The sequence below is a fragment of the Bufo bufo genome, chromosome 4 (genome assembly GCF_905171765.1).
Source record: "Bufo bufo chromosome 4, aBufBuf1.1, whole genome shotgun sequence".
Classification (NCBI taxonomy): Eukaryota; Metazoa; Chordata; class Amphibia; order Anura; family Bufonidae; genus Bufo; species Bufo bufo.
Window position 1 is genome coordinate 565,048,493 of NC_053392.1, and position 24,274 is coordinate 565,072,766.

The window sequence follows — 24,274 nt, forward strand, 5'->3', positions numbered from 1 at the left end:
CACCCTTGCGCGGTGTGTGCTTCCTATTCATTTCTATGGACTATTTTCGGAAGTCTCATAGAAATTAATGGGAAGTGCACCGCACAAGCGTGGCCACCATTCCATTCACTTCTATGGAGCCGACGGAAATAGCAGAGCCAGCACTCGCCTTTTTCCGGCAGTCCCAATAGAAATTGTGCGGGCTCCGTTCTAAAGATAGGTGTGGGTACCAAAGGTGAGACCCGTAACTATCAGACATTGGTGGCATATCCTAGCAATATGCCACCAGTGCTTGAGATGACACAACCCCTTTAAATGATGCAAATCTTTTAAACTAAGGCATCGATGGAGTCATTATCTGATTTTGTAAGAATTTATTGATAAACTTAGTCATTTCTTTCTCCTTTTTTTTTTGTTCAATGTTCAGACATTACGGTTTCACAACTGGAGGCGTCTTCTTCTATTCGCCGGTAAACAGACTTTGAATGGAACGAAATATTCCCTTTACGTCTCTGTCGTGTGAGGTCACAGAGCAGAAAAAACGATGTAGTAATACAAGTCTCTTACAAAACACAAGGTACAATTACAGACATTTCATGTGCTGTTTTATAAATGAAGCCTGAAAAAAGTACAAAAACAAAACCCACTTTAAAGCTGTAGAGTGTAACGCAATAAAATCTGGTTAAAAAACATAACAAAACAAAAAAAAAGTGCATCGTAAAAATGTTCAAAAGGAGGTAAAATGATGAAGTGGAAATATTCTTTCTGGATGACTTTCCAGTCGGGTCACAGGTGTTTGTCAGGACGTGGGGAAGGTTGACACATTTCATGTTTCACGAGATCCTTTTCCAGTAGAGAATGGATTCGGTTCACATATATCACAGGGATAGGCTGACGGCAGAATTCTTCGTCTAGCAAAGACCGTCCTGCAGGGTTTATACAGCAGCAGCGCTATCTGCCCGCATCTGCATTAACTATCGATTCTTGTTCTTCTTAGAATTTCCCTGTGGTCACAAAGAAAAAAACAAGGAAATAAATTAAAATCTACATTACACCAACTCCCATTCATGTAATAAGCCTGCCATCATCTCATCGGATCGCCTCAATAAGAGGAAGAACTGGAATAAAGCCGGTGTCTGAGGAGCTCCTCTTCATTTATCTCACATCACTCTAGGAATTTAATTAGCTGAATAAAATAAAATAAAATAAAAAACTGTAAATGATGTTATTAATATTTAAAGGCTATGTACACCTTCGGAGGCAAAAAAAATATTTATGATTGCGTTTTACTCACTTTGGGCTAAAAATCATTTTTTCAATTGGTCTTTATTAGAAAAAATATTGAGCCGTTCTGTCACAAAGGGTTAACTGTTTTTCTAGATGTGTGAATGGTATTTTTTACTTTCATTTTGTGCACGTCATCTAATAATCCTTATCTCTCATTTACTAAGAGGTCATAAACACTTATTTAAAGGGGTTGTCTCATCACAGACAATGGGGGCATATAGCTAGGATATGCCCCCATTTTCTTATAGGTGAGGGTCCCGCACCTATATCAAGAACGGAGCTCTGAAAGTGGTGGAGGGCACACTGGGCATGCGCAGCTGCCCTCCATTTATTTTCTATGGGGCCGCTGAAAATAGCCGACCACTGTCTCAGCTATTTACGTCAAGCCCATAGAAGTGAATGGGTGCGCTCCCATTCACTTCTATGGGGAGAGCGCTTGGTCTAGGCCGGACCGGAGTCCTCCAGCCACCACTTTGCAGGGGCTCCATTCCCGATATAGATGCGGGTCCCAGCGGTGGGACCCGCACCTATAAGACAATGAAGGCATATCCTAGCGATATGCCCCAATTGTCTGTGATGAGACAAACTGAGCTATAATGAGAGTTTATATTGTCAGACAGCAGAGATAAGTTAAGGAGCCGTCAGCAGTCCATTTTTCCGTTCCGCAAAAAAAAATACAACATGTCCTAATATTGTCTGCATTACAGATAAGGATAGGACTGTTCTATTAGGGGCCAGCTGTTCCGTTTTGCAAAATACGGAATGCACACGGATGTCATCCGTATTTTCTGTGGATTTGTGTTTTGCGGACCGCAAAATACATACGGTGGTGTGCATGAGCCCTTATACTGTATATTTCTATACCAAGAACCATCCCTTTAAAAGGGAACCTGCCACTCACTCGACGTCAGGAGATTAAACCCACCACCATGTTGTTGTACTGCAGATAATACCTCTAATAAACATGTCCCTCTTAAAATCAGCTGCTTCAGCATTAGGTATAAAGAAGTTCTAAAGTTGCATGTGCTATATGTAAATTGCTCACTAGGAGTCATGTGGGTGAGGCCATTGTGGTGAAGAGTCCTGACTGATGTCCCATGGCCGAGGTGCGACATTACAAGGCAGCTCGAGCAGCATCTGGTGTAGGTGCCTTGCACGGATGAAGCCAAGGCCAGAACATCTCGCTTCTCTGCATGTGCCGGAGCATGACGACATGCCCTGACCAGGGGGATGTTTAACTGTCCCTCACTTCCTTGATTAGGAAGGCATTTCCTAGCCAACAAAGCTCATACCATGTCCTGTGGTCTGCTCACTTACCTTACTAGCCATCTTTAATGTATCTATTTCCTCCCGCTGCTTTGTTAACGTTTCATTCATAACGCAGAGGTGATCGCTCATCATACTCAGCTGATCCTCATAACTTCTCTTGGTTGTAATTAATTCATCCTACAAGGAAAAAAATGGATTAAGCATTTTTCTAAGGTCTATTGTCAGTGTCTGTAACATCAAAAGAGGTCTTGTCACTAAGATCATATCTTTCCATAAATCCTGTTAGATGGGGTTACTTGCTTCGGACGTTCCTCCATGAGCCGGAATGTAGAGCCCCTTTACGATTGTCAGGAAGGAAACGCTCCACTCGACAATAGCCTGCTCGTTGGTGAAGGAGAGAACTGCACTTATATGCAGTGATCTCCTCCACACTATGGGGAGGAACGATCGCCAATGCTATCGCTCGCCCCATACAGAATCATTGTTTGCCGGCAGCAAAGTGCTGCCAGCGATCGATGATTGAGGTGTCTATGGGAACAATCCTAGTACCTGATAAATATGCGTTTTGCCAATTCATCAGGTATTCTGCTGCACCTTGACAATGGGTGATTATCGCTAACGAGCATTCGTACGAATCCTTGTTAGCCATAATCTGGCAGTCTAAAGGGACCGTAAGCAACTCTTGCACATCATAGTATTACGTCCTCTCACGGACATTCCACGGTAGCTTTGCGATATCTTCAGGCTTCTGTCACTCACGTACGCGCGCGTGTGGGTAGAAGCCGCTTGATGTTGTCAGGGAGACAGCTTCTTCTGTGTGACGTCACACTAAGCTTGCTACGGATGCCTGAGGAAGAAATCCGTGAATTTCGAAACGTGTTGGCAGTAGTGTGGACCTAGGAGGCATCCGTATCAAGCATAGTGTGACGTCACACAGAAGAAGCTGTCTCCCTGACAACATCAAGCGGCTTCTACCCACACGCGTGAGCTACCGGCTGGAGCCGCCCGTACATGAGTGACAGAAGCCTGAAGATATCGCGAAGCTACCGTGGAATGACTGCGAGAGGACGCAAGCACCAACAGCCTGTATGTGATCCGGCTTACCTGAGCACGTCTGGAGCAGGTAAAAACTGTAATTGTGACTAATTAATAACATATATTAACCAGGAACATTAGACATATTGAAGCACTTTTAGTCAGCGATGGTTTACAGCTCTTTTTTCCATATAGAGTCAGGTCCATAAATATTGGGACATCGACACAATTCTAAAATTTTTGGCTCTATACACCACCACAATGGATTTGAAATGAAACGAACAAGATGTGATTTAACTGCAGACTGTCAGCTTTAATTTGAGGGAATTTACATCCAAATCAGGTGAACGGTGTAGGAATTACAACAGTTTGCATCTGTGCCTCCCACTTGTTAAGGGACCAAAAGTAATGGGACATAATAATGTCTGGAACGCATAGACATCACCAGACGCTGGGTTTCATCCCTGGTGATGCTCTGCCAGGCCTCTACTGCAACTGTCTTCAGTTCCTGCTTGTTCTTGGGGCATTTTCCCTTCAGTTTTGTCTTCAGCAGGTGAAATGCATGCTCAATCAGATTCAGGTCCGGTGATTGACTTGGCCATTGCATAACATTCCACTTCTTTCCCTTAAAAAACTCTTTGGTTGCTTTTGAAGTATGCTTTGGGTCATTGTCCATCTGCACTGTGAAGCGCCATCCAATTAGTTCTGAAGCATTTGGCTGAATATGAGCAGATAATATTGCCCGAAACACTTCAGAATTCATCCTGCTGCTTTTGTCAGCAGTCACATCATCAATAAATACAAAAGAACCAGTTCCATTGGCAGCCATACATGCCCACGCCATGACACTACCACCACCATGCTTCACTGATGAGGTGGTATGCTTAGGATCATGAGCAGTTCCTTTCCTTCTCTTCTCTTCCCATCACTCTGGTACAAGTTGATCTTGGTCTCATCTGTCCATAGGATGTTGTTCCAGAACAGTGAAGGCTTTTTTAGATGTCGTTTGGGAAACTCTAATCTGGCCTTCCTGTTTTTGAGGCTCACCAATGGTTTACATCTTGTGCAGAACCCTCTGTATTCACTCTGGTGAAGTCTTCTCTTGATTGTTGACTTTGACACACATACACCTACCTCCTGGAGAGTGTTCTTGATCTGGCCAACTGTTGTGAAGTGTGTTTTCTTCACCAGGGAAATAATTCTTCGGTCATCCACCACAGTTGTTTTCTGTGGTCTTTTGGTGTTGCTGAGCTCACCGGTGCGTTCCTACTTCTTAAGAATGTTCCAAACAGTTGTTTTGGCCACGCTTAATGTTTTTGCTATCTCTCTGATGGGTTTGTTGTGTTTTTTCAGCCTAATGATGGCTTGCTTCACTGATGGCGACAGCTCTTTGGATCTCATCTTGAGAGTTGACAGCAACAGATTCCAAATGCAAATAGCACACTTGAAATGAACTCTGGACCTTTTATCTGCTCATTGTAATTGGGATAATGAGGGAATAACACACACCTGGCCATGGAACAGCTGAGACGCCAATTGTCCCATTACTTTTGGTCCCTTAACAAGTGGGAGGCACATATGCAAACTGTTGTAATTTCTACACCGTTGTCACGAGGGTATCAAGAGCCACGTCTGACTCCGTTATACCCGGGGTCAGGAAGTCGCAGCGGGTGGCTGCGCGCTCTATATCTAAAGATCACGTTGTTTCTTAGTGATTGTTTTCTGTGTTTGCCTTGCTATCCTTTTTGTCTCACTCAGGGATCCGTAGCTTCTCCTCCTCAGCTGTTTCTTGTCTGCCACTCCCAACCTCCTTATATTCTCCCCTCACACTTCTCTAGTTGCCAGTTATAGAGCTTCCTGCCTGGACATCTATACTGACCCACTGGAGTTGTGAATCCTGGTTGTCGTTCCAGAGTGCTACCCTCCGGATCCCTGTTGGGCTTATTGTTGTCTCCTGTTGTCGCCCACCTGGGATTATATGTTGAGTCTGTGTTGTCTGTCCTCCCCTTGGTGTTTTCCCTTAGAGCTAGTGGTGCGGACTAGTGTTCCCACCGCCCTGTTCACTATCTAGGGCTCAGCTCAGGGAAAGCCAGGGCTTTAGGCACGTGATCGGCGTACGGGTGAGGAACCCGTCTAGGGACGTCAGGGCAGCCAGGTGCCAGCCGCAAGGTGAGTCAGGGGTCACCACCTTCCCTCTCACTTGGGCAGGGCCTTCCTCGTTCCCTCCCTCTGTGTCACATATGTGATAGCCACGCCGATCGTGATAACCGTTCACCTGATTTGGATGTAAATGCCCTCAAATTAAAGCTGACAGTCTGCAGTTAAAGCACATCTTGTTCATTTCATTTCATTTTCATTATGGTGGTGTATAGAGCCAAAAATGTTAGAATTGTGTCAATGTCCCAATATTTATGGACCTGACTGTACATTCTATGGATCTGTACTTCACACACTGGAAACGATGAAGGAGCAGAGCGCTCCGAGCAGTGCTTCTGCCCATTTGTATATTTCACAACTGTGTTTGACATTTGCTGAGAAGGATAAAACTACTTTTGCTAAGGAAACCTTTAACATTCCTCCTTCTGACAAGATTCTTTTGCTGTTTATAAAGAAATAATAGCAATATAAGGCTTCGTTCACATCACCGTTCAGCCTTCCCGTTCTCCAGCTTCGTTTAAGAGCAGGGGAACGGAAAGGACCGATTCGGCACATAACTGAGCCGAACGAAACCTAAGGATCGGATAGACTATAATGGGGTCTGTTAGGTTTCTGCTCAGAGGAAGAATTTTAGTCTAAACGGAGCAGGAGAACGGAAAGGCTGAACGGTGATGTGAACGAAGCCTTAGAAGAAGAACATGAGAAATGTTTAAAATGCGCCGTATCAGATGGAATTGTTAGAATTTTGGTTGGTAGCTACCCGGTTCCCTATAATGATGACCTATCCTCAGGATAGGTCCGGGGTCTGACTCCCCGCACCCCTTCCAATCAGCTGTTTGAAGATGATGCTGCGCTCCTGCGAGCCCTGCGTTCTCTCCACTGTTTATCTACTCGCTGTTGGCATCATAGTGTAATTACAACTCCGCCATCCCTTTAGAGAGCTGCAATTACACTGCTCGCTGCTTCTGGTTTTCTGCCCCCCGCCAATCTGATATTGATGACCTACCCTGAGGATAGGCCATCAATATAGGAAACTGGACAACCCCTTTAATATAAGAATATCTTTTGTAAAACAAAGGGGTTGTCCTACGAAACCTATTCTATATTTTTCCCACCAACACCTGGATCTTAATACTTTTATAATATCATGTAATTAAAAAATTACCATAACCGCTAAGTTATTCAATTAGAAAAAATCTGAAAGCATCAGAAAGGTCATGCCACCCATGAGAAAGGAGACGCCCCTGAGCTGCCAGACAGAAATAAATCTAGCAGAGCAATGAATAGGGGGGAGCTCTAGGCCTATGTACAGGGCTGGTTCTAGAAAGAGATGGTCATGTACTACTTGATGATGGAATGTAATAAGAGAATGGGTATATGGGTCTTAAAGGGGTACTCCAGTCAGAAGCCGATAGGTAATAACTGCTAGATCACTGAGGGTCAGCTGTTTTTATGTGTCCCATAGACTTTGAATGGAGCGACAGGTGAATGCTGCTCAATTCGAACTCCTCCTAGCCACAGTCTTGCAGGGAACAAGGTACCATGTTTTTGTTTGGATGGTCGGACCCCCACCCACCGATCTAGCAGTTATCATCTATTCTCTGAATAGGTGAGAATTGCTTCTGACCAGAATACCCCTTTAATACTCAGGCATAACTGCCAGCATAGTTCACTACACAGTAGACCTAGTCGTGTCCGGAGCTATTACTCCAAGTAACATCTAATCGGCAGGGGTGCAGGTTGTCAGACCCCCACCAATGTGATACTGAGAATAGGCAATCACTAGCAAAATCCTGGACAACCCCTTTAAGCTCCCTGTAGAGGTGGCTGCAGGTAGTCAAAATCTTATTTCTCTTTGTCTAGGCAAGGGATTTAGAGCTCAGACTGCTAAAGCGATATATCCACCAGTTATTCTGCGCAGAATTTTGGACCAAAACAAAAAACATCATGGTGTTAAAAAGCGAACATTTGCTTTAAATCAAAATGAAAACGCACATAAAAAAATGCAACTAAAGTAATCCAATTAATATAAACTAAGGAAGGATGAAGACAAAACGTAAGATGCCTTATACTCTTATTAAAATGTCCATGCATCTTCCTGACAGTGCACAAATGGCAGACTACATTATTCATGTCCAAAACACGGGACTGGAGCACCGCTGATGGCAATCTGTATTCTTCAACATAAAGGTCATCAAGGAATAGAGCGCACAGGGAACGAAAGCAGATAAGAGGAGGGGAGAATGGGATGAAAGGCAATAATACACAGAGGAAAAATGAAATGCTATTGAGAAGACATTTCTATAAAGCTATCAGGCCTGATGTAAGAACCAAAGAGGAACTCGCCAGAGACTTCTAATATTCTTCACTACGTGGTGATCGAATTAGCATGAGATCAAAAATGTCTGGCTACAAAGAGCTTCTACTTATCTGGCATGGTGGTAAAAGTGTCATACAGTCAGCAAAGGTGAAAAGGCAATTTTCAGAAGAAAATATACTGAAAACTTTATTTAAAGGGCACCTACACAATTGATTTCCAGAACGGCTATCCAGAATTTTACAGAAACAGCGCCACTCTTGTCCACGGGATGTGTGGTTCTGCAGCTTAGCTCTTTTTACTTGAATGAGGCTGGGACGCAATACCAGACACAGCCTGGAGCCCAGAGTGGAGCTGTTTCTGCAAAAAACGGTTGTCTAAATTGGACATCACCTGAAAGAGACCAATGAAGGAGATGGGGCAATGAACATTTTACGACTATATATATACTAACTGCCTATGCCACAAGTAGTCAGCACGTATATACACGTGTCACCCGGTCTTAAATCCTCGCACTGTAAGGCTACTTTCACACTGCCGTTTGGTGCGGATCCGTCATGACTCCGCACAGATAATACAAACGTCTGCACCCGTTTAGAACGGATCCGTTTGTATTATCTTTAACATAGCCAAAACTTTGTGCCATATTGTGGCAGTGAAAACTGATCCGTCCCCATTGACTTACATTGTGTCAGGACGGATCTGTTTGGCTCAGTTTCGTTAGACGATCACCAAAACGTTGCAAGCAGCGTTTTGGTGTCCGCCTCCAAAGCGGAATATAGGCGGAACGGAGCTAAACTGATGCGTTCTGAGCGGATCCTTATACATTCAGAATGCATTAAGGGCAAAACTGATCTGTTTTGGACCGCTTGTGAGATCCCATGACGGATCTCACAAACGGAAACCCAAACGCCAGTGTGAAAGTAGCCTATAGCTATCCAGCAGGAGCAGGTTGGGTCCCCGGCTGTCAGTGACAGAAGACCCAAAGGAGAAGACAGAAGATGTTTATTCCCGCTTCTGCCTTCTCCGGGCTGCTTCCTCTATTGGACCCAGTGATCACGTGACTGCCGGGTGTCTCTGGGACAGAGCAGAGCAGCAGGTTCTTTGCAGACCCTGATCAGCTCCAGCAGCCTGCCATGCCCCCATGGGGGAAGAGGTTTTCCACTGTAACTGGAGCTGCTGTGGATGTCCCAGTTACAGGGAAAATAGCGCCAAAAAAATAAAATAAAGTGTCTTGGGGGGACATTATGTGACAAAAATAAATTAGAAAATAAGAAAGCAATAGAATAAAAAATGTAAAAAAAAGTTTAAAAAAAAAAAACACCCAAGCCAACCAAAACCGTTGCCATAGTCACACCGTTAATGCAAAACTATACTTATTATTTATCAAAAGGATCGACACAAATTAGGGAACCCATTGCAATAATTTATTTTTGTGTCCGTTTGCATATTTAAAAAATAAAAAGCTATAGTTAGAAAAAATAATAAAAGAACTCCAATTTTTCTCAAATTAAACCTATAAAAAAAAAAGCTAAAAACACATCAATAAAAAATCATCGCAAAAATTATTTTGGTAGCCCAAAACTCAGGACCCCAGCTCTGCAAGGCAACAGTGCTAACCACTGAGCCACCGTACTGCCCTTTAAAGCCTTTGCAGGCCCAGGTCATGAAAGGGTTAAAGCATCATCATACAAAGAATAAAATGTCAGCCGCTATATCCTGTTTCAGCAGTTAAAGAACTTCTCCGGGCTTTTTCATATTGATGACCTATTCTCAGAATAGGTCCTCAATATTGGTTCAGCGGGGGTCTGACACCAGGCACCCCCACAGATCAGCTGTTTGAGGAGTCAGCGCATGCTGTGCACACGTACTGTCTCCCTTCTCTCTTCCTACTCGCGCACACTGCACGTGCCGTCTCCTCAAACAGCTGGTCGGCGGGGGTGCCGGGTAAAACTGAGATCTTATTAGATTTGTGACAACACGGAAAAAGGCACAACTGGTCCTATGAAAGACAAGATATACAGTTTGCAACCTGTCCCTTCCAGTAATACATGTTTGATCGGTCTGTCCAGGATGGTGCTGTCTTCACTAGCTCTCATGAATCTGCAGTTTCTTTCCTAGACTGATTTATCCCTCTACAGCTCATGATGTATCTCCTCTCACTTGTACTGACAGACACTGAGGGGTATGTCATTTCACACTGCCCCTGCAGGACCTGCCATGGGTGGTCTCTTCTCACTGTACAGTATACTGTTACATAGCCCATGATAGACACTCTCCCATGTATACTTTCCTGTCCTAGAGTTCAGCCTGTGTGAAGGCATCACACAGACTCCACAACAGTAAAATGCAATTCTTAATAAAGACTATTTAGAAAGTTATTTAAATTCATTTTTAGGGAGCAAATAAAGTCTTCATTAATGTATTTAGAAAAGGTACTGATATTTTCCATAGACAACCTGTAGAGACACTGTTCTGCATGCCAAGCAGCAAAACGGTTCAATCCTAATTCACTTGTGTGCGATCTGCTCAATATTTCTCTCTTCTGGATGAATAATACTGCCACAGAAAGGCTCCTTCATTTCTCTTATTGATCAGATAAATAATCAATGATGTTCTTGTCTCCAAGACAATGACACTTGGTTGAAGAATAATTCTTCTTGTTTTGTGAACTTAGGTAGGGTGCTGGCGTTCCTTAAAGAGACCAACTGTACATGGGGATTTTCTAGCAGTGCTCCATCATAAGGAGACTTATTGGCAATGCTCCATGGGAAAAAAGTATCTCCCAGGGAACTCCACCTTCTGGAAGTGGCTTCTATGACTTTTTAACAAGCCTTGGAACATGACAAGGGAAAAAAGATAATCCAAATATCCATCCATAGAGAGCTGTTTCGGGGCCTTACTGGTCACTGCGGGATAGGTCATCGGTAACCCGACACTGCGGAATAGGTCATCGGTATCCCGACACTGCGGAATAGGTCATCGGTATCCTGACACTGCGGAATAGGTCATCGGTATCCCGACACTGCGGAATAGGTCATCGGTATCCCGACACTACGGAATAGGTCATCAGTATCCTGACAGTGCGGGATAGGTCATCAGTATCCTGACACTGCGGGATAGGTCATCGGTATCCTGACACTGCGGGATAGGTCATCGGTATCCTGACACTGCGGGATAGGTCATCGGTATCCTGACACTGCGGGATAGGTCATCGGTATCCTGACACTGCGGGATAGGTCATCAGTATCCTGACACTGCGGGATAGGTCATCGGTATCCCGACACTGCGGAATAGGTCATCGGTATCCCGACACTGCGGAATAGGTCATCACTATCCTGACAGTGCGGGATAGGTCATCGGTATCCTGACACTGCACAGTCCCTTTAACAATACTTACATACAAGAGAAATCTACGACTGCTCCTTGTAGATTTCTGTTTCCAGCGCAAAAACCTCCCAAAAACGTACCCAAATCTTGTCAGTGCTTTGACATTTTTTTTTTTCTTTTTAATGAAGACTGATTTAAGAAATACCAGTCCTAAAAAATTCCCCCCCATGATGATCTGCAAGAAGAGCTGAGCAGATTAAAATATATTTTTGTGGTTGTAACCTATCATTCATTCAATTTGTGCTAATTTTATACAGAAGGCTAAAGTGCGGAACATAAAGACTGTATACCTACAAATAGCAGTAAAAGTGTGTCTTCATCTATCTCCGGACGTTCTACGCCTCATACCATGGGGGATATGGGGCATGCCGGAGGCCTTTGTATTTATCGAATAACCGCTTTCCCCCAGGACGTTCAATGTGAGAGATCAATGGACGAGTGCGAGAAGTGACCTGCCAGCTGGCCGACCTTACCTGCAATCTGCTGATGCTCAGACTGGCCGATTTGGTTTCTTCTGTTAAGCTCTGATTGGATTTTTCTGCCAATGCTAATCTCTTAGCGAGAGCACGGCACTGAAAAAAAACAAAGACATGAATGATATAGCAAGGCTGGAATGGACGGTCATAGTATTCCTAGGAAGGGGATAGGACTGCGCACAGCATGATGCTGTTACTACCCCAAAACCCCTCACTTGCTTTATGGTAAGACTGTTTTAGTCTGTAGTGACCAGGAACGCGTTAGTTATCCACCAGCTGTTTTACATACAGATGTAGCAGAGCTGAATTTATCATTTTATTATTTCATGGAACTTGACTACTCGCCTTCTATACAACAAACTGACCTGCAGTCCTATGTCAAACTGCTGAAATCACAGTATGTTGTAGGAGGCGACGGCGTTATGTCTCCAGACATGTCCGTTCTAGTAAAAACTGTACTCCTCAAAGAGAAGACTCTCTACTGTGCTGTTCCTCTGTTATTCCTCAGGGAAGTGTATGAATACCACTGCACTAGTCATTGGAGCATGCCCTTACACAGTCTGAGGGCGAGACCGGACAGTGCAGATGGCTGCACACAGCAAGCCTCACCCACCCGCAGCCAAGGACCGCACAATTTTGCTAACAGTGGAAAAAGTGGCCTGTGTCGGGCAGCCACCCTCACCATCTGGCATCGCTCTGACATGTCAGCCCCCATTAGACAGTGTATGCTGGGACACAGCCCATTAGCAAAAGGGCATGGTAACACCGAGTCATCAAATTTTCCAGGAGGGGTAACCGAGGAGCAACAAGACACAGAATTATAAGTAACGATGCTCCAGAAACGTTATACTATATGGAAGGAAAGTATTTACTAAAACGGACATGTCAGGAGAACAGACAGATTTTTTTTTTTTTTTTTTAAGTGTGCAGGGTTGGTCACCATTTAACAGAATATTTAAAATAATGCACTTTATCAGTTCATTGTGATCTATGTTTGGTAACTGCAATTAAGGGTACATGCACACGAGCGTATGAACAGGCCCGCATCAGTTCCGCAATTTTGCAGAACGGGTGCGGACCTATTCATTTCAATAGGGCCGCAAAAGATGCGGACAGCACACCGTGTGCTGTCCGCCTCCGTAGCTCCGTTACGCGGCCCCGCAAAAATATAGAGCATGTCCTATTCTTGTCTGTAATCGTGGACAAAAATAGGCATTTTCTATATAGCGCCGGCCAAGTGCGGTCCGCAAAATGCAGAACGCGCACGGCTGGATCCGCAATTTGCAGACAGTCGTGTGAATGTAGCCTAACATAAATATATTATTCTTCAGCATATGAGCAGCAAGTAGCATCACGGAGACATGGCGCAGAATCTCCAGACCTGGTCATTACATGCTGATTTCCTTATGAAATAATGAGAAATTCTTCCTCCAAATCTTTCCCCGGCTTCCTGCCGGCAGTGATCGTGCTATACACAGGAGAATTTCAGCACCGACAACTCCAAGAACCCAGACGTACCTCAGCATGGAAATGAACGGACTTGCTGTCTGCCAGCTGCAGCTGCGTGGTAAGCTCTGCTATTCTTGTCATGTAATGGCTCTTTATCAGACCTTCCCTCGAGTCATGATCTGGAACCTGTCCATTACAATAAGGGAATTATTTTGAGAATGACCAGTCGGTCTCGGAGCTGATCAACATCTAAACTGTCAGTCACCTCCTGCTGGCATCCACCAATGGCGAGAGCAGCCAGCTCGCCCGTAATGAGTGCCGCACGGAGAAACACAGTGTGTGCAAGTATCTAGGAAAGAAGCTACTTAAAGGGGTTATGCCATGATTGATGTGACAAATTAAAATCAGACATCATATAGTACATGACAATACCTTTCTAAAAAAGCTAGAACCAGCCCTGTACCTCGCATGTACTATATGATGTCTGATTTTAATTTTTTGCGTCAATCAAGGCATAACCCATTTAACCTCTAGGAATGATCAGTGTGCAGGTACTGTAAAGAGGACCTGTTAACTCCTCATGACATAACAAATCTGCAACAACATTGGAGTGACTTTTAGGGTGCATTCACACGACCGTAAGTGTTTTGAGGTCCGCAAATTGCGGATCCGCAAAACACGGATACCGGCCGTGTGCTTTCCGCAATTTGCGGACCGCACATGGCCGGCGCTTCATAGAGAATGCCCATTCTTGTCTGCAAGCGCAGACAAGAATAGGACATGCTCCGTATTTTTTGTGGGGCCACGGAACGGAACAACGGATGCGGACCGCACAAGGTGTGCGGTCCGCATCTTTTGCAGCCCCATTGAAATGAATGGGTTGGCACCTGTTCCGCAAAATTGCAAAACGGATGCGGATCCATTTATAAGGTCGTGTGAATGTACCCTTGTTAGAACTCTTCATTGTGCCATTTCTCTGTTATTCCTGCTGGAAACATATGAATAAAATTTACAAATGGGTGTTACCATTGCCCTAGACAATAAGGTGTGTCCCTACACTGTCTGAGACCATCACACTGGATTGATCAAATTATGTCAGAGTGTGTGTGTCTTTGACAACAGGGTAACAACCAGTTGGGTATTTATTCCTAGATTTCCAGAAGGAATAACAGTGGAATGACACAATGCAGAGTTAAAAAAAAAGATGCTAAATAACTGTTATTTTATGAGGAATTCAAATATAAAAAAAAACCAGACAAAATGAAAGGAGATGGCACACTCTCCACTCATTGCCACGGAATTTCGAATTCCAAAAATAACCAAGTAATTGTGGTGAATGGAATGTAAATCAGACATATATGTTATATCCTATTGATATGCCATAAATGTCTCAGATGGGAACAACCCCTTTAATGGCAGCAGTGAACAGATCACTTGGGTTATGTTCACACTGCATTTGAGCCCTACAATTGCTGTATATGTCAGCATGTATCCATACTGCTCCATTTGGTCGCTTTTATACGAGCAAGTTCAACGCATTGAACTCGCAGCATGTGTCTGCGGCAGCTCCCGTCCTGACCTCCCAGGACTGATGGGGTCGCAAAGGCATTATATCGATTTATGATGCTCTGGTATGTATTGTATAAGGCCTCATGCACACGACCGTTGTTGTGTTCCGTGTCCGTTGTTCCGTTTTCCGTGATTTTCTGCAGACCTATTGACTTTCAATGGGTCCGTTGAAAACTCGGCTAAAGCACCGTTTGTCATCTGCGTCCGTGATCCGTGGTTTCAGTCCGTCAAAAAAATAGGACCTGTCCTATTTTTTTCGCGGATAACGGTTCGCGGAGGCACACAAGATTGTCATTCGCGTGCGGTTTTTCCTATCATTTGCAAAGCAAACTTGACTTTTTTACTTTCCTTCATGTTTGGTGATTCTCCAAAAATAAAGGAAGACACACGGAAACAAAAACGGAAACAGATCACGGAACAACGGAACCCCATTTTGGGGAACGGAACACAACAACGGTCGTGTGCATGAGGCCTAACACTGACAGCATTATGTCAGTGCCATCCAATACAATCCAGAACTGTAAGGGTCACATAGCATCATAAATCCATATAATGCCTTGCGACCCAGTCAGTGCTGGGGAGGTCAGGACGGGAGCTGCCGCATACACATGCTGCGAGTTCAATGCGTTGAACTTGCTCATGTGAAAGCAGCCTTTGGCCTCCCGACACACACATCTGATGGAAGGCTCTAACGTGATGCGAGAAAGAGTTCCAGAGAGTTTAGACAGAAGTAAAGTCATGCTCCGTACCTGCAGATTATCGCTACTCATGGTTAACATGCCAATCTATAAAGAAAGAGAAAAAGAGATTTATTACAGTTTTCAAACCATTGAATTAAAATATAAAAAAATAAACTGAAGCAGGTAAAATCTGGATTGCCACCTTAAGGCCTAACGTAAAAATACAGATACATACATGTTGCATGCGTGTTTTTTGCAGACCCACTGATCAACAGGTCCGTGATCCGCATTTTTCTGCCAAATAAAAGGACACCTTCTGTGTTTTTGCGGAACAAACATATGGATGCGGAAAGCAGACAGATCAGCCAGGTACTTTCCGCATCTGTTTGTCTATTCTACAAAAAGACAGAATATGTCCACAAAATGTGGGCCATGGACCCATTGAAGTCAATGAATCTGCAAAAAAATGCGGACGGCACATGGACCACATATGTATTTTGCAGATATGAGATTTAGGCCTCATGCACACGACCGTATTTTTGGTCTGCATCCAATCCGCATGTTTTGCGGATCAGATGCGGATCCAGTTATTCCTATGAGACCGCACATGTTGTGCTGTCCGCATCTATATGTCTGTTCTGTGGCCCCACAAAAAAAATAAAAGATGGAACATGTCCTAGTGCAGACCACAAAATGGATACAGTGCGCATGAGGCCATATACACATTCTTGAGCATTAGGGGAAAAAAAAAAAAAGTCTGTATTTTTCCTATAAACAGTGCCACCCTTGTCCAGGGGTTGGGCCTGGCATTACAACTCATTCTCTTTCAAGTAACTAGGTCTGATCTGCAATAAAAGACTAGGCCTGAGCGAATCAAGCTCTATTCGTTCAAAAACGTAGTTTTTAATGCTGTTTCTGTACAGTATTAAAATGTACTGGCTCCGTGTAGGCAAGGTTTGTATCGGCCGAAGTCGCTTGAGACTTCGGTGACTTACTACAGTTTAAAATAGAAATCTCAAGTGGGCTTTGGTACTGGCTGGTACCTGGGTACCAAAAACCCACTTCGGATTCCAATTTAAAATGGCACGGCCTGCTATTGGCTGCTCCCGCCCGTCGCTGGATGTTTTGTTCCGCGTGATGGGGAGATACAGCGGAGGCCGTGCAGGGATCCGGAGAGATGCAGGTGCCGGGGAACAGGTAAGTATAAGGTATACCACCACAGGCCCAGACCACGGTGGGGGGGGGGGTCTGGGACTTTTAGAATTAACTACTTTAAGTTCGCAGTTAGACAGTATATCTACCCCACTGTCACCTGCAGAATGTATAAGAGCAGACTATTTCTTACCAAACTTGTAGTTTTTGTTTCAACAGCATTGTCTGTCACGTGTAACAAGGCATTTTCCTGTGCAGGGTCAGCCAGCTGTCCTTTGTTCACATTCTTCACTATGTCCGATATCCGTTGGGCCTCCTTCTCTAGCTTGATCTTAGACAGCTGCGCCTCCAGCATCCAGTGCTCCTTCTCTTGCTCTAGTTTGCTCATCTTCTCAAGACTATGCTGCACCTACAGAGACATCACAGTGGTGTAGACCAAGTGGCAGAAAGCAGGAGAGGTCAACCTGCCCCCCATATTCATGGATATTCACATGCACATTCAGAAAAGAACTGGCCAAATAATCCCTTGGCCAGCAACGCTCCTACATGTACGACCAGTGTGACTATACAAGGGGCGATGCTTGGTCTTTTTGATCTAGCTCTAGCATGTCCTGAATAGAAGAAGGCCTCTCATTCCCCCCAGAAAGTGGCAAGCAACAGTTTTAGTGATCCTTCAACCATATTTAGCAACAGGTATAACCCACATCAATGTTCCAGTCTCAGACCTGGACCATAGGAAAATGTCAGTCTCCAGATCAACCCTACTAAATCAGACATACTGCCTAGTAGGGTTGATAATGCTGATTCAAATGATACCTTTCTTTTGTCTGTATGCAAGTTGGAGCTACAGTATGTAGTGTATATGATATGTACTATACGTGCTAGGACACAGCAAGAGGGAGTGTGCAAAGCAGTGCTCAGAGGATTCAGACCTACCCCCTGGTGTTCCAACCTGCTCATTTGTATATGAATATAAATGCAATATCTCTGGAGATGTTTAGTATACAGACAGAAGAGAGGTATCAATTTAATCAGCATGATGAGCCCTACCAGGCAGTATGCTGACAATTTAAAGCATGAGAGCGAGGCTGATCATTGTCACTGGAAACACAGATCACGGTCTGGTACTTCTACTGAAATAACTTTGGCGCATTAGACTAAGATAGTTACAAGAATAGGTGCACTACTGTGGAGGCAAACAGTAACATCTGACTAAACCCTCACACAGATGTTAAAAATGAGACTTTAGCCAGTATATCCTTATATTAAGGACATACCTAAGCCCTTTTGCTGCGAGTCGGACCTTACGCTGTAGTAATTTGCCCACTGGCTCCTGTTACTACCCATACGGTACAGGTAGGTTTAGCGTTAGGTCCCGTGCCACTTGAGAAACCTTGGCGTCGTGCGCGGGCTCAGGTATGTCCTTAATATAAGGATATACTGGCTAAAGTCTAATTTTTAACATCAGTGTGAGGGTTTAGTCAGATGTTACTGTTTGCATCCACCACAGTATTGCACCTATTCTTATAACTAGTTATTCCATTTATCATTCCACATCCACACATTTTACCATCTGGTGTAGGACGTCTCTGTGGCACTTGTGGTCAGCTGCGGGCAGCCTCCACTGTATGCCTTTTTTGCTGGGGATCGCCCTAAGCAACAGACCACAAGCGCAGGATATGCTCCCCCGAGCATAAATGCACAAATACATCTGGGGTTGAGCATTTCCTGCCTTTTGAGACCATGTATTTTTGTCATTCGACTAAGAGCTGACCCTCTAATGTGTATGGGGGGAAGGGGGGTTTCGACTCCCCTATTCCCCAGATCTTTTGTTCTAAAGCCAGATAATCTTCCATCAGAGGTGTCTGTCAGCAGCTTATTCTTCTTTCCCCGTCGAGAACACATGCATACTTGGCCAAAACCAGTTTGCAAGTGTTCAGAAATCAGCTACCTAAGGTGTATGGTCCCCTAAATTCAGAAAATCAAGTTCAGCTGTTATATCCTATGTAGGGCCACCTTAAAGGGAATATGTCACCATGATCTTGCGTAAGTATCTTCAGTAACTCATGAGTAGTACTACAGATAGAGTCTACTTTTTATTTTCCTACTGTTCCCTTGCTGTCAGCATGTAATGCTGGCTGCACTGAAATACACCGTCAGGACTGCAGCGCATGTGCCCAGAAGTCCTCTCCATTATGCTGCCATTGCTCAGCAGTCCTTACTGTATATTTCAGAGCAACTTTGAGTCTGTAGGAAAATTAAAAATAGTGACATGAACTTACCTGCAGTACTACTCATGTATTACTATGGATAACAGTCTACGATTATGGCGACAGATTGCTTGATGAGGACCTAAAGTTTGCTTGATGATTACATGATTATTTGACCATGAAGAGACCCTGGCAGCATGGCTCTTGGCTAAAGGTCTAGCATGAGCTGTGGCTCTCACCCCTCTGTGGGATCAGGCTTGCATATATCAGACTGTATGTTCTCCTGTGTGTACTGGGGCAGTCACACTGGCAAGATCACTATCCTGCCATTAAAAGTAAGGACTACCACAATAAGGTTGTATTCATAATAGCATTTTTTGCTGTAATTTTTCCTGAAATTGAGGTTAAATTGGTTGAGGCAATGTAAAGCTATATGATTGCAATGTGTGAATACGGCCTTATGTTGTACTCTTAGATGAAGAGGTATTCCAATAACGATGTGATCATGTACTCCACCACCTACATCCAGTGATAGGATCGCTGGACATCAAGCTTTAGCACGGATCTGGACGTACCTGCTGTGCGAGGCCTTCTCTGCTCTCTGTAGAGCTCAGGAGCACTCTGCGATTCACCAACGCCTCCTCATAAGGCACGGAGTCTGGGCAAGGCTGGAAGAGAAGACAGGACCATCAGGACAACAGCAGCAGCTCCACTTTCGGATCTTATTTTGGCCTCCTGTAGGTTCCCAAAGAATCCATATCTAAACGTTAAAGAGGTTGTCCAGGATTTTTATAACAGCCGGTCCTCAGGATAAGCCATCAATATCTGATCGGTGGGGTCAGACACCCTGCACCCATTGTGCGGCCCCATAGAAATGAATGGGTCCGCAATTCCGTTCCGCAAAATGCGGAGTGGAATTGCGGATGTGTAAATGGAGCCTTAAACTGAGCACACTCGACCAGCTCAGTGAGATGGACAAAAAAAACAAGGAAACGAGAACAAACCAGCATTTTATTGAATAGCTCGGTGGCTATACCAAATTTTAAAAAATGTTATCGACAAAAGTGAAATTAACAATGATAGCAAACACTCTCAATGTCAAATACAGTGTGAACTTATGTCATTTCCATTTTCTCAATTTCTTTTTGTTCCGTCATAAATACATAAACATTTGGCCATTAATGCCAATCAGCCAATGCATTTCCTCCAACCCCTTATTTCCCTGTCTAGCGTGGCAACAAGTTGTATGATCAGACCACCCCTCTAGTCCATCTGACCCAAGTTACCGCGAGCCGACAGTAGGGCCTGTCGCATCTCGAGGTTGCGTACACAGCGTGTGGCGACTCACACCAGAGACCCCAGACTCGGCTTATTACGGTGTTTGAATACTAGTGTTACATATGGTAAGATCTGGTTGATTTGTGACTTCCACATATTCAGAATTGGTGTATTGGGACTATACCATCTCAGAGCAATGCATTTCCTAGCCATGAACAGTGCTTCCCTCAGGAATACAGTCATGTAGTGATCCCAATTTTCTTCGTTCAATCTCCCCAGCAGGGATGCAATCCACCCGCGCCGGCAACAAAGAGGAAAGAAAATCAGTGACTTCCTTCCAAAACGTAGCTATCGGATTGCAGCTCCACATCATATGTCGAAAGCCTGCTTCCAATTGCCCACATCGCGGGCATGCCGTGGACGCGGCTCTGCCCATTCTGAACATCCTAGTTGGTGTTAAATACGCCTAATGCATGATATAAAGTTGGGGTGTTTTATTGTTGCTATACCAAATTTTTTAATGACATGCAACTATCAAAGTATTCAGATCGAGGTGATGGTTTGAAAAATGTAGAATATGTTTTGTGGCACAAACCCTTGAAATAAGAAAGTGCTTGGATTTTTAATTTTTCGGGGTGAATTTTCTACATTTACTGTTCCTTTAATGAAGTAATGTCCGCATCTCTTTGCCTTCACCACTTTTACAGGGGTTGTCAATGAGAAAAAAATAGAAATACCAGAGGAAAGGCACAGTCTATAGGTGCCCGAGTGTTTACTAAAACTGACGTGAGCTCTTTAAAGGGATTGCGTCACAAAACATATTCTACATTTTTCAAACCAGCACCTGGAAAGTAATATTTTTGTAATTTCATATAATTAAAAATTTTGCACAGTCAGTGAGTTATTCAATAAAATGTATCTGTACAGCGTCACTCAGGCCTGTATTACACCTGCAGATAGTCGGGCTGATCATCGCTAACAAGCGTCCATAGGAACACTCGCTAGCGAAGATCTGCCTGTGTGCTGCCGATTACCCGATCAATGAGCAAGTGCTGAAAAATCATCGCTCGCTGGCGGCAGATCGCGCCGTCTAATCACGGTCTACTGCTGACAAACAATAATTCTGTTTGGGGACGAGCGATGGCATTAGCGATTGTTACTCCACGTACTGTGGAGGAGATCGCTGCATGTAATAGCAGTGGTCTCCTCCGCTGATGAGCAGGCGATTGCCAGGAAGAAACGCTTCCCTCCCGACAATCATCAGCCACATCTGCTGGTCTAATACATCCTTATGGCTCATGCACAAGAACATATTTTCGTTCCGCGTCCGTTTTTTTGTTTTTTTGTGGACCGTATGCGGAACCATTCATTTCAACGGGTCCGCAAAAAAAACTGAAGTTACTCCGTGTCCATTTCCGTATGTCCGTTCCACAAGAAAATGGAACCTGTTCTATTATTGTCCGCATTACGGACAAGGATAGGACTGTTCTATTAGGGGCCAGCTGTTCCGTTCCACAAAATACTTAGTTTAAATCTTCAGCTGCCACCGGCCATATGTTCTGTTAGAAGCTGTGGTAGTTACAGGGAGAGAGCGGCAGCAGAAAGGACATATCCCCTGAGCTGCCAGCAATTGGAGCGGTGAAAAATCTTTTTTTTTTACATCGATCATGGCATAACCCCTCAAACTGATAGGGCATAAGTGTAATCTAAGTGACAAACCCGTAACCAATTAGAAGCAGGAATACAATACTTCTGGGGGAACACATACGGGGGCAATACTGGTAAATGAAAGAGAAAACGTGTCGATCGGGAGCGTCGCAGGGAAACCAGATATTCTTAGGAACCCGAAATTATAGAAACATGTCCCGTTAATCATCTGCAAGTGACAGATGAGGTGACACGTGGAGGACGGAGGTGGCAGTGTACATCAGGGATAACCACATTACGGCTCGGCATATAACACCCGCCTAATGTCAGGGAAGTGGAGGGGGGAGACGGTGAGCGGCATCTGGATGCGACAGGATTTCCAGTCAGTGAATTTACAGTGGAGTTAATTGGAAATAGACATAACGAGCCCGGCTAGCACTCTAGCTTACAGAATAATACAGACTACCGCGCAACAGGGAAGGAGGCTGGAAACAACGCGCCATAAAACCAGGAAAATAAATGAGCTAAGGGATCAGGTAAGACGCTAAGGTACGACAAGACTGCGGACACAGAAAGGAAGCCTGCAACCGGTCCTTTAATCTTTAGTCTCCCTTTGTACATTTAGTGGCCACTTACAGTCAGTTAGGCGCGGACATCTGCTGGCTAATGCAAGAAATCAGGCGGCAGCCTGCAGACCAAAGGCCAGGAAAATAGCATCTCAGTGACAGACCGCAAAACCGTTTTTTTTTTATTTATTTTTTTACTTTGGATTGCTTTTACAAAAGGCGTTTATTTTATGGGGGCTTTTGGGCCAAAAAATGCTGCAGTTACATTAAATGAGACATTACATTGAAATATAAAATGCACTACGTACAAAGCGCTTTGGTTTGAGGTATTTTATGCATTTTTCCCCCGAAATGCACTATATTCTGCATATTGAATTGTATCCATAGGCTTCTCTATACGAAGGCCGCACACAAAAAAAATAAAAAAACAAGTCTCAGAAATGCTTGTGAAAAAGGCATGACATTTAGTTTCTTTTTTAATTTAAAAAGCTGAAAAAAGTGTGTGTGAATGAGCCCTAAAAGGTACCCAGCTGACGCTGAGGGAGAAGGGTTAGGGTCATGAGAGCCGCTGCCCAGGACCTGAGTGTGCTAGCGGGACCGTATTTTCTTTCCGTGTCCGTTTGGGTCCGCAAAAAAAAATAAAGGAAATTCAATTTCCACATGTCCGCAAGTACGTTTCGCAAAAAAATAGAACGTCCTATTTTTGTCTACATTGTGGACTGCAAAATACATACGGTCCTGTGCAGGAGCCCTAAGGCTGAATATGCAGCTTTTCCCTGGACGATCTGGTCTGTGCACTGGTATGCAGGACATCTATGAATGGAGGGATTGGCTGCATCACATCAGGCTCCAGTTTCAGTTAAAAACAAATAAAAAGGCTACAGTGGGCACAGTTTCACCAAAGCGGACTTCTGCTGCATGAGGTGTAAACCACATTATGGATCCATTCCGTCTTCTGCTAATGGTTCATGCTGGTCGTACTGGTCCTATAATGTGCCGAATAGTTTCTTGCCAACCGTATCCATATGCGCATCGCTTAAATGGATGCTTTACACATCCCTTTATGTAAACAGAAACAACCAGCATTTAAAGGCCATCTGTCATCAGGGTCACCCCTATTACACCAGGAATTCTGCCTGGTCGAGTTGATCCTGCTGGTTAAATAATACCTATGGCGTTCCCGAGAAAGAAAGAAAAAAAATAATAATAATTTTATTCTTTATGCAAATCAAGGCTACTATGCACTTAAGGTTTAGCACTGGAAAATGGGAGCTGAGGTGCACCAAAGGGCTAGGCTCCGCCCCTCCGTGCACTGAAGCCCTTATTTGCATAAAGAATAACAGTCTTTTTCTAGGGAACGTCGCAACCATTTCATCAGCAGGATTAACCTTACCAGGCATTGTGTCTGGTATAACAGGATTCATCCTGCTGGCAAAATGCTTTTCCCATTTTGATTATTACACTGATTGACAAAAAAAATCATGCACCCAGACATGTAGAACTGATACAAAACTCGGTATGTAGTAATGCCTTGGGCATCTATGTGAACGATTACAGGGGTGGTCTGATTAGACGCTGGGTCTTGCCACAAGAGAGGGTAAAAGTGCTTCCTCCACTGGGATCGTGTACCTCATGGTGAGCGACCGTTGACTGCTAGACACGACTCTACTACACACTCAATGACACTTTACCCAGCTGACATACTTTGAGAAGCAGGGTGGTTGTTTTGACAAAATGCCCACCATCTAAGCTGTTCTGACCTAGCTGTTAGGAGATGTTGGGAGCAGTGGTTACGTGAGGTCACGAACACAGC

General features: G+C 44.2%; 1 protein-coding gene across 1 annotated transcript in view; it reads right to left on the bottom strand.

Annotated features, from left to right (window-relative positions):
• Positions 1-338: 338 nt before the first annotated feature.
• PPP1R21 (protein phosphatase 1 regulatory subunit 21) overlaps positions 339-24,274 on the bottom strand; it is an 89,019-nt gene continuing 65,083 nt past the window's right edge. The window contains exons 16-22 of the mRNA XM_040430303.1: positions 19,546-19,638; positions 16,954-17,169; positions 15,678-15,713; positions 13,429-13,545; positions 11,908-12,006; positions 2,584-2,712; positions 339-983 (exon numbers count right to left, since the gene is read on the bottom strand). Coding sequence (XP_040286237.1) covers positions 954-983; positions 2,584-2,712; positions 11,908-12,006; positions 13,429-13,545; positions 15,678-15,713; positions 16,954-17,169; positions 19,546-19,638 — 720 coding nt within the window. The 3' untranslated portion in view covers positions 339-953. The remainder of the gene's footprint in view (positions 984-2,583; positions 2,713-11,907; positions 12,007-13,428; positions 13,546-15,677; positions 15,714-16,953; positions 17,170-19,545; positions 19,639-24,274) is intronic.